Source organism: Saccostrea cucullata, unplaced genomic scaffold, assembly GCF_032062105.1.
Source record: "Saccostrea cucullata isolate Sc308-1 unplaced genomic scaffold, CSIRO_AGI_Scuc_v1 ctg12173, whole genome shotgun sequence".
In the NCBI taxonomy this organism is placed as follows: Eukaryota; Metazoa; Mollusca; class Bivalvia; order Ostreida; family Ostreidae; genus Saccostrea; species Saccostrea cuccullata.
In genome coordinates this window covers 28,243-39,431 of record NW_026931511.1, presented here as the reverse complement: position 1 = coordinate 39,431, position 11,189 = coordinate 28,243, and the positions used below count along the sequence as shown (strand labels likewise).

Below are 11,189 nucleotides of genomic sequence, written 5' to 3'. Positions count from 1 at the left end.
CAAGGCTTTGAAATTTTAGAGAATTTCTTTTTTTTAAATATAATTTTGATTTTGTTTTTACGTGCTTCTTAAGATATAAATTTCTTTATTTTATTTTCATATAATCAACTAGCCCATTTATTTAATTATATTCAATGACGTCTCAATTTATACAATAATTAGGGAAAATAGATTTAAAACTCTCAACCGTTTAATTTAATTATTTCCCTACATTTCATTATAGATTGACTGTTAATGACAAACACCACCAAATGTTTCCCAGAGAGTTTCATACAGCTTCAAATCACTGTCACTTATTTTTATATTCAATTTTCTACACAGCCATGACTATATACAAGAAATACAGAAAACTTCAACACCTTCTCTTTAAAATTCGTCAAACGAAAAACATAAAGTCTAACATCGATATCATTTGATTTTCGTATTTAATTAAATGGTTCATCCAAATAGCACACTCTCATCTCTTATCTTCATTTATATCTTTCATTACTCATTTTGTTATAAACTTTTATAGTTAATCAAAACTTCTAGTAGCGTATTTCTCGGTTGGTGTGAACGGTCATCAGGGGATGCTCACTCCTCCTTGGCACCCGATCCAACCTCTGATGTTTCGGAGGTCCGTGTTTGTTCTCCCCTTATTTTGTATTGTATTATGGACTTTGAGATTGAATACTGTTCGTTATCTTCATATCCTTCACACAACTTATCTAAAGTGGCGGCCCTTATGGTTCCTACTGTACGTTATAATGTTGATTAACCTTAATGTATCCAGAAGTTATAAAGAAAGTAAGTTTAGTCCAACAGAAAGAATGTAAACATCTATTACAAATGGCGGACAATTGAAGAGACGGAAATTTCTAACTAGCTTCAATATCTGGTAGGTGGAAAGTTTGTGATTTTTTTGTATTTATTTTTCTCTCTTTTTGGTTCAAAACAGACAATTAATGAAAGAAGTATTTGTACAACCGTACAAAACAAATGAATCATGATTGGTAAATATCGTGTTAAAGTAAAAACAAGAGTTTTCTATGTACATTATGCTCATAAATTTATCAGGGAAGTCTAACCACAGCCTTTAAACTTTTTTAGATCGTTACTTCCTCCCACTATGAGCGTGAATGAAGCAACGGGACAACACTACGTAGAGTGTTCCAATTGCACTAATTACTCCAAGTTCTACTGCAACACCTGTCATCAGCGTCTGTGTGAACAATGCAGAGAAATTCATCTGCGGAAGATAGATTACAGAAATCATGAGGTGGTACTTTAAAAGGAAAGATTAAATAAACTTCCGATAGGAAAATGCCCCACGCATCCTTTAAGAGTCTTAGAGATGTACTGTGTGGATTGTCCAGCATCTATTTGTTCAAAATGCTTTACCACAGATCACACTAGTCACCACGTACTAGATCTTGAAGTTATTTACAATAAAAGTCAACAACTATGCCAGCAAAATATAACCACTATCCGAGACACCATCCTTTCTCAATTGGAAGAGAAGTTAGTGTCACAGAGAAAAAGAGAAGATGAGGTCAGAAAAGAATTTTCAAAGTTGAGATTATGTATGAAGCAGAGTGCTCAGATGAGATCAAGTCAACAGTGGACACGATTCTCTTTGACAAAAATGCCATGTTGGATGAAATGGAAGCATCAATTCTTAGTGAGATTGCTAATCAGAAAAAGAAATCAGAAGACTATACCTCATACCTAGAGCAACTCCTAAAGGAAAACAGCAGTGACTTATCATGTAAACCACCTGAATTTATGACGTTCAGCAAAGAAAATTAAATATAATCCTCCAAACATTTCCTGATATTATTGAACCTTGTTTACCAACTTTTAAGAAACGTAAAATTAAACGGTCAGAAATTGAAAAGCTTTTCGGTTACATTACCCAAAGTTTGGAACAAATCAATGATTCTTCAAAGGCTTTCAACTCCAACGCCAAGCATGGGGCTTTCATCTCTGGTCAAAGTAAAGGACATTAACCTATCTGGTCTCGATAAAACTACCCACTTATCGTCAGTAACTTCTGGTAAGTTTTGGGAAATGAAAGACATCTCATCCATTTTGACAGACAAGGATATATCCTTCAAAAGAACAAGAGCTCATTTACACAGATTACGAAAAAAAAACATCTACAAAGTAAGCGGTAATATAACAATAGGACTTATTGACACTAAAGAATGGAGGCCATGGTCTATGCTCTCTTCTCGCTATAATGGAGACTTACTAGTCGGGATGAAGAAAGATGATCAATGGAAAATAACCAGACACAACAGAGATGGGATGAAATTGAATGACATTCAGAGAAATGATAAAGAAGAAGATCTGTACGCAAACGTAAGCAATATCACAGAGAACGCTAATGGTGACATTTGTACAACAGATCGCATTTCCCGTATAATGGTTGTGGTGACAAGAACAGGAACATTTTGAATCTCTTACTCTGGTTCGGTTTTTGATCGTAATAAACACCTCCAAAGTTACCTAAGCGGAGTATGCACAGATGTGCTCGGGAACATTTTAGTTTGTCATGGCTTTAGAGAAGGAATATTTCATGATGTAGCATTTTTGATAGGGGCCCAAGAACATTTTGGTATCCACTTGCTAAAATGTGATGGACAATTTTTGTCTCTTTTAGTGCCATTTGATTTTCGATATCTCCGCATTTCTATCTGTGTTGACGAGAAACACAGTCTACTGGTGGGAAGTGAGAAAAGCCCTAAAGTTTCTATGTACAAGTATCTTTAAAGCAAGGACTTGAAAGGGAATACTTAAATACTAATTTTAATTTTATTATTTAATCGAATCAGTCATGTCAGTAGTCTTATAATTATTCTAAAGAATGTTAAAATTAATAGGTTATATTTGTAATATTTTGAACCTGTATAACTAAAAAAATATACACATAAATCTTGAAACATTTACCATATTTACGTTGAAGTGTTTTTACTGTCATGTTGTAAAATTTTTAATTTACCCGGATGGCAGTATATAAATACAAAATTTACAACATGACAGTAAAAACACGAAGCACTGGAAGCACCAGTGGTAAGAGGTGGGATGAGTTGCATAACATCCTTTGCATAACGCATTTGTGATATGAGTTATATCAATGATTTTAGAAGTACCAGGTAATGAAAAATATATTCATAATCTCTGTTTTCTACGACGGCGTATTCCTACCATATCGACGATGAAAAAAAAAATTAAAAAACGTTTGAATGATTTTTCAAATCGTTTGTACAATTTTTTGAATCGTTTGTACGATTTTTCAAATCGTTTGAACGATTTTTCAAATCATTTGAACGATTTCTAAATCGTTTGTACGATCTACAAAATCGGTTGTACAATTTAACGATTTTTATTAAAATAGTCTGAACAATTTAGAAAATCGTTTGTATGATTTAGCAAGTCGTTTGTACAATTTTTTATTTTTTTGTTATTAAACGTAGAAGAAGCGTAGTAGAAAACCTGCAAACAAGTAGGATAACGTATCCACGCATAGTTTTAATGAATGACACGAAGAAGGACAGAGAAAAATTGATCAAGGGATATTTTAAGATAAATTTCAACTTTTGGACAGATCCTTTCGAAAACTCGTTGAGTCTTTGTTAGTGAACGAACGTTGGAAAGGACAACAGCTAAGTTGGGATTGTTAAGACGCAAGAACAAATCCGACATATGAGGATGTATCTCTTTTCATTGATAGAGAGTCATGCGGTCAATTGCATGGATATCGATACATGTGGTTGTACTGGAAAGCTATTATGGCAGGATTACCATTTCTCAAGGAATTATTCGATGTCCTCTTGCTATGCAAGATTCGGAGGGAGTGTGTTAAAGGAAAAGAAACTGTTTAAGACGAAGATTGTACACTAACTGTTCTCAGTTGATGGAGTGTCGAGTCCGATTATACAAGTGAATCACTGATCATAAAAAAACATTGTGAATGTAATTGTGATATGATGGTTTACTAATTATAACATTACAACACTATACATACAGTTTAATAAACAAGATACAATTTATTATACGTGCTTCTTAACGAACTCTTTTAGTCAGCGGCGAATGGGCTTCTCTATACAATAGCTTTACCAGGTTTCTTATCAAGTACGCTTCTGTTGGGAATAAAAAGTAAAAAATCGTACAGACAATTTAACAAATTATGCAAATGATTTTACAAACGAATTTCAAAATCGTTCATTCGATATAAAAAATCGTACAAACGATTTAAAATATATCCTACAAACGATCTTTTAAAAGAAATTCTATATCGTTAAAATGGCACGAGTACGCCTTCGTAGTTTTCTCACACCGTTAACCTGAATTTATCAGTTGCATTCATAGGACTATATTTATATTTTCAAATAATTATCTTTCTAGTTTTTTTTTGCAATATGAAGACTGTTTATTTTCCCCAGGAACTGCCATAGATGAGCATGAATATACTATAGGGTAATTAAACTTAAATTGGTGAATATTTGCAAATAATTTTGGCGTTATTTTAGCGGACGCAGGGTTTTAATTCTTGCAGATGGACACTTAAAAGAGAACTGGCTATTTTGGCGATTAAAATTTTGTGGGACTATTTTATCAAAACGCCAAAATTAGCATCCCGCTAAAATAACCTGCTATATGGTATTACTGTTTTTTTTACCTAAATGGAGGGATATTTTTTGATAACGAATTTAGAATCACAGGATAAAAATAAACATTTCTGGTATGTAGCGGTTGCAAAAATAAAAAAAAAATCAGGAACTTGGTGTCATGAACTTTAACAAATTATCATATTCAAAATACAGCAGAAATCAAATGTGTATCAATTTTATGCATATGACATGCAGTTCTTATCTGTATTTAATTATAATTTGATCGATTGACTGTACACTAAACAAAATTGCTAACGCAGCACTTGTTTATTCTTGTTTGTGATTTAAACATTTGCCGAATTGGTACTAGCGTACATAATATGTCATTGATTCTAAAGGAGGGATTGTCAAACATATGTTAAATGTCTTGGTATCATGAACAGAGCCTTGAATTATCTCCTCGTCCGAAAACCTTGATCACTAAAGGTGGTCTGTGGGGTTGCCACAGGAGTAGTCCCTCATTTATTATTCAAATAACAAACACATATCGCCTGGTAATCGTCTGGCGCCTTAGTGTCCATACCATATCCACTTCACCTCTGTTTTACCTATTTTTGTGGAACAATTTTCAGCATATTGTATGTTTCTTACATGTACTGAAAGTCCTAACTACATGTGATGTCCTGTGTTATAGGTTAAGGGGGATGCACAAGCCATATTGGATCTAGTCTGGTGTGAACTAAGAAATACCAAGAATGCGCTTAATACTCTACTAAACTAGCCCAAAGTTACTCAAAGTGCTAATGCACTAATTACCTACTGTTAGAGACCAAAATTAGTAAACAATTAAGTTTATTCTGTCTTAATTAGAAGAAAATTAATCATGTTAGAACTGCGCAGCAACAGCATTCATGAGATGAGAAATGCATTGAAAATGGAGTTAGTTTGATTCATTGATAATATGGCTACAACCATTTGTTTCGTTTTTTTCTTGTCATTATCCATAATTCTTGAAAATTTGATTTTTCATATGGGTGTGTCTTCCTGAGGCCATGTGTTTATTTTGGTCCGCCATTCCTCTGTCACACAGAGTTCGAATAACAATGATTTTAGAATAAATGCGACCATAATAACATCAAGACAAGAAATTACTAAGTAATAATCATTAGGTAATATTACTTACTACTTTTATTTGTTGCATCGCATCGTCTGATTAATGAAAAAACGCGATTTTAACCTCACTCCAGCAAATCGGGAAAAACTGTTCTGTTTACAACTCGAAATTCCTCGTTAATATTATTCCACTAAGCACATGGTTGGCATGTGCATATATCTGCTGTGGATAAATCCGTTTATTACCATGATTATATTTAATTTTTATGGAACAAGTCTTGATTCTTTAAAACTCAAGAAAAAAAGATAAAAATGTCCTAAACATATGTGTTTACGGTGGGTCTTTTTTCTGTGGCGATAGAAGTTATTTTCAAATGGGGCACTGCAAGGAGGATGCTTAGCATTTAATTTGAAAATGTTAAACAATAAGCAGTGCATGAAAAATAAATTGTAATTACATGTCTTACATTCGAAAAGTTGGTACATATGTCTATTTTGTTTAGAAGTTAGATAGAAAAAATAGTCAGTTATAGGATATCCTTCAGGCACCTCACATAAATAGCTAGAATGTTTGCAATGGCCCACACATTATATGGAGTAATGTTTGGACACAAAAACGCATCATGCCTCATTATGTTGACAACGTTGTAAGCTCTCGCTCATTGAACATACGAATCTTGATAAAATATAATTTGTTTCTATGAAATTTAGAAGCGAGCACAATGTTTGCAAAGAAAGGTCCATTGCATATATGCTATGTCTATCATCGCAAAAAAAGTGAGTGCTACCCCCTCTCCCCCGAAAATCCTATGTTTGTTTTTCAAAATATGTCAAAGATTTTTAAAAATTGCATTACTAAGTATGTGATGGAACATGTACTAGCCTTATAATACCACTTGTTATAAAAATATTTGGTTGCCCTCTCCCTCGATCTACTGCCTAGAAATGGCCCGACTCATTTTTTTAACATTCCATTACACGATATTTTTTTCTTTTTCTTCCGTCAACAATTCTGTTTAAATTTTAAGGATTTTTTTCTCACCTATAAATACGGACCCAATAATTTTTCCCTGAGTTGGGAGGACAACCAAACATCATTTTAAGGATGTTTATAGGTTGATTTTTTCTCTTTACTTTGTACAATTGTAATTTTGAAAATATGGACAAATAGAAAAAAAAATTATTCATTAAATCTCCTAACCCACTCTGAATGATTTCATGCCTTTTCAACTGTTGCTCCTCTGTAATGAAAATTATAAATGCATGTTTATTTGACACAGTATACGAGGGGTGATCAAAAAGTAAACAATATCTTAGGTATTTGATATTTATATTATTGTTGAAATATTCAAGTATTTTTCAAAGTGTAAAATTTTAATTGAAGGTCTTTGATAGCATATTGTTTTATTAAAAACACATCCCTTTTCAAACTTGCTTTTACCGGGCAACATAACAAGTATCATGCTTCACATGAACACATTCTTATACGCTACTTCAAAGGCATTTCTAAGACATACATGTGCCACGAGTTCCACTGAGACAACCATTTTTCGTTAAAAGTACCTGAATAATGACGTCATTTTCAGATTGACATCACAAACAAGGATCAAAACTTCAGCATATGCTATTTAAAGAACTTGTGTTTGGCTTCTAATCTGAACTGTGGTTTTGTAGATATAGAGATATTTCGCGAAATTTTTGATAACGCTCTTTGTGTTTTATTGTGGATAATTAAATTTTAATAGATAATATAATTTATCTGTGGCAAACTTACACACTCTTAATTTTCAACTTTGATGGTGCTCATTTTTCCGTACCTGGAATCAAAGAGTTTAAATTTTTTTTATATCAATACGTAAACTATATAACAACTGTTCGATAAAAATACTAAATAAATTAGTTCAAGCCACACTATAACACCTTTCCTCTTTTAAAAGTGTTCATGTATTATTTGGAATATTTTGCAACTGTAATTCTCTTCTACATTTAAAGATTGTTATGCCCCTCCATATTAAGAAGAGGTCTGGAAAACAAGATTCTGTGCTAAAAATAGACCACGTGCTGCTATCTATGAACTACTTTCATGGTTCTTTACACTCTTTTTGAAGACAATGGTACCTTGTTTTGAACTTGAAATTATCATTTAAAAGTGCAAAATTTAGACATTTTCTCAACAAATGGTTGTAGAGAGAACATTAATGCACAGTTTGCATATTTTTTTGGATTTTTTATGGCTCTGCTGAATTCTGTAGCTGCGCAGTTCTAAGGAGCATATCAAAAGCATTTTTCTGCAAAAGTATAGATTATATATGAACAACATGCATTCGGTTATGCATATTTATTGTATCTTTATCAAAAAGACTTAAAATTTGATCAAAATATAATGTATTTTAGCCATTTGAAGAAATGTTTACATTTTGCTCTCACTGCACTAAAAGTGGCCGTACACCCCCCTAATTAAGATTAGACATGATGTGTTGTACGGCGGGTTACAGTATACACTCAGCACTCTGGGCGTAGTAGAAGTTCTGTAGTAACTGTGAACTTGTATGTACAATATATTGGGATTCATGGTATCCTGTGTCATAGATGAAGTTCTGAAGGAGCTGTGACATTGTATGATGCCCTGTGTTAAAGATTAAGGTTAGACATGATGTGTTGTACCGCGGGGTACAGTATGCACTCGGCACGCTTGGCATGGTAGAAGTTCTGTGGACACAGCCATGTAAGCTGGGGTCTGGGGTTGTTCCCTGACCGGTTCCATGTGTTAATGTTGCACAGGATGAGGTCGACAATAGCTAGACTGAATACGGATAAACTATTTTTTTAAATATTATAAGATACAGGAGTTTTAAACAGTTTAATACCTTCGCACAATTAAAACGCCCAATTTGAAACCAACCTATGATATATCAAATCTTTTAAAAAAATAATATTTGACTTCTTGTATGAATAGCCGTAACGAAAAATTATTTCCCTGCAGATGTAAAATAACATTTTGTAGAAATATTTAATATTTGAAGTACAATACGCCTTCAAATACAAAACCCACTTTGTTTGATTTATGACTGTGTAAATCTTCCTCAACAACAGAGTAATCTATAGTACTATCGTACTTAAAGTTTTTTTTCTTTTAATGCACAATAAACTCGTTAAACAGCCTACAAAAGAAAAAAAAAACCATCTGATTAAGTATGAATAGCTCTATTTTATCTTGTACGTTATGTTGTCTCTGGTTGACTAGCTCATATTTGTGAATATTTTTTCTGTGTGCGGTGCTGAATTGAATATATTCTAACCTCAAAAAGAATTTAAATATATTTTTATCTTACGGTAGTAATTGCATAACTGTTTAAGTAATGAGACGGCCCTTTCAGATGGAAGGGAAGTTAGGCTTACAAATAGAATAACTATCTGATTAAGAATATCGACCTTTAATGTAATCTGGTGAGAATATATATGTATTTTCCGTTGTTTTAGGTAAGACAAATTACATATGATTTTGATTTCAAGATGTACAAAATGAATTTTTCTTATTTAATTAACATTTCTAGGTTTAAGATGTAGAACATTACTGTTCGTCTACCCTGCCAAGGAGCTTTCTGTTCAATGAGTATCAGTAAACTACAGCCATTGAAATTTCATCAGCACATTTGCTTTTTACAGATCATCCTATCCTCTATTATGAACTCTAGTACAATCACGGAGCAACACTACATTGAGTGTGCCACATGTAACAAGTACTCAAAATTTTATTGCAACACCTGTCACCAGCGAATGTGTGAAGAGTGCAGAGAAGGTCATATCCGGGAAAACGAAAATAGAAATCTCCAGGTAGTTCATTATAAGGATAGGTTAAAACAATTACCAAAAGAAAACTGTCTTTTTCATCCTCCAATGCTTTTAGAGAAGTTCTGTTATGAATGTCCAGTCCCTATTTGTTCGGAATGCTTAACCACAGATCACAACGGCCATCAGGTACTTGACCTTGAAGTTGTTTATAATATATGTCTACAGCAATGCCAGGAAGAGGTGGTCAGTATCCGAGATATCCTTATTCCTCAATGTGAAGAGGAAGTGAAATCACTAGAGAAAAGTAAAGTCGATGTCAAGAAAAAAATTGCTGAATTACGGCTATCCATGAATCAGAGAGCTGACAGTGTTCTTGATGATAACAATGCCAAACTAAACGAAATGGAGGCTTCACTTGTGGACGAGAAAGAAAAGCAACTGAAAAAAGTAAAAGACTATATCTCATACCTTAACAATTTGATTGATGACTGTTACAGTGATCTGTCGTCATGCAAATTAACCGAGGTTATCAGGTACAACAACAAAAACTCAAACGTTATTCTCGTAAGATTTCCGGAAATAATTGAATCTGAGCTTCCAAACTTTGAAGAGAGTGGGGATATTGCGAAAGAAATAGAACAGATTTTTTGTCATATAAAACCATTTGCAGAAGGGAAAGTTTCGAGAGAAGTTAAAAATATCAAGAAATCATTGCAACAATTCAACTCCAAATCAGCTCAAAAGCTAAGTATGGAGCATTGCTCCTTTTTAATTAAGACACAGACAATTAGAATACCTGGACTAAATGGCCTGTCTCATTTATCACCAGCTGTTCCATCAGGCATGTATTGGGCAAGTGGTGATGATAAATATGTCATTCAATTTGACTTGCAAGGAAATATTCTTCAAAAAGTAAAAACAGGAAATCAGATGAAGGGATACCACTCGATCACAAAAGAAGACAATTTGATATATACGGATTATAAAGAGAAAGCCATATACAAAATAAACATGGATATGACCACCACGACACTTATCACCTCGGAAGACTGGGAGCCTTGGTCAATCTTCTCTTCCCCGATTAATGGAAACATATTAGTTGGGATGAAAAAAGAGAAAAAATGGAAAATAGCCAGATATACCAGCGATGGCATTAAGTTACAGGACATTCAGAAAAATGTTAATGGGGAGGACTTATATTCGAGTGTAAGCTTTATCACAGAAAACATTAATGGTGACATATGTACATCAGATTATATTGGTGAAAAGGTTCAGGTGGTGACCGGATCAGGAGAATATCTGTTCTCCTACTCTGGTAGTGATGAGATGTCAGGTTTTTCCCCGTCTGGAATCTGCACAGATGTTCTTGGAAATATATTGGTGTGTTGTTCTTACATATCATTTAATCTTAGATCTAGTCTTAGATATGAACCACCGGGTACTGGCCCTATACCTAAATATGGTATCCATTTGCTGGACCAGGACGGACATTTTTTGGATTTTCTGCTCGATTCATATTCAGTGATAAGCAAATTGTACGCTGTCTGTGTTGATAACCAAAACAATCTGATTATAGGACGTGCAGACAGTCCTACAATCTGTGTTTACAAGTATCTCAAGGGCAAATGCGCGTTGCGAAAAAAAACAGTAAAAGAGGTCTATGTGGAACACTGGGGCACTCGTGTATAA

General features: G+C 33.6%; 1 protein-coding gene across 1 annotated transcript; it reads left to right on the top strand.

Annotated features, from left to right (window-relative positions):
• The first annotated feature begins 9,848 nt into the window (after nt 1-9,848).
• On the top strand, nt 9,849-11,189 carry LOC134232787 (uncharacterized). Its single transcript, XM_062714762.1, has one exon. The coding sequence runs from the start codon at nt 9,849-9,851 to the stop codon at nt 11,187-11,189; it is 1,341 nt and encodes a 446-aa protein (XP_062570746.1).

Bases quoted from the DNA above. Each gene is read 5' to 3' on its own strand.
- LOC134232787 (XM_062714762.1), top strand. From the start codon at position 9,849: ATGAATCAGAGAGCTGACAGTGTTCTTGATGATAACAATGCCAAACTA.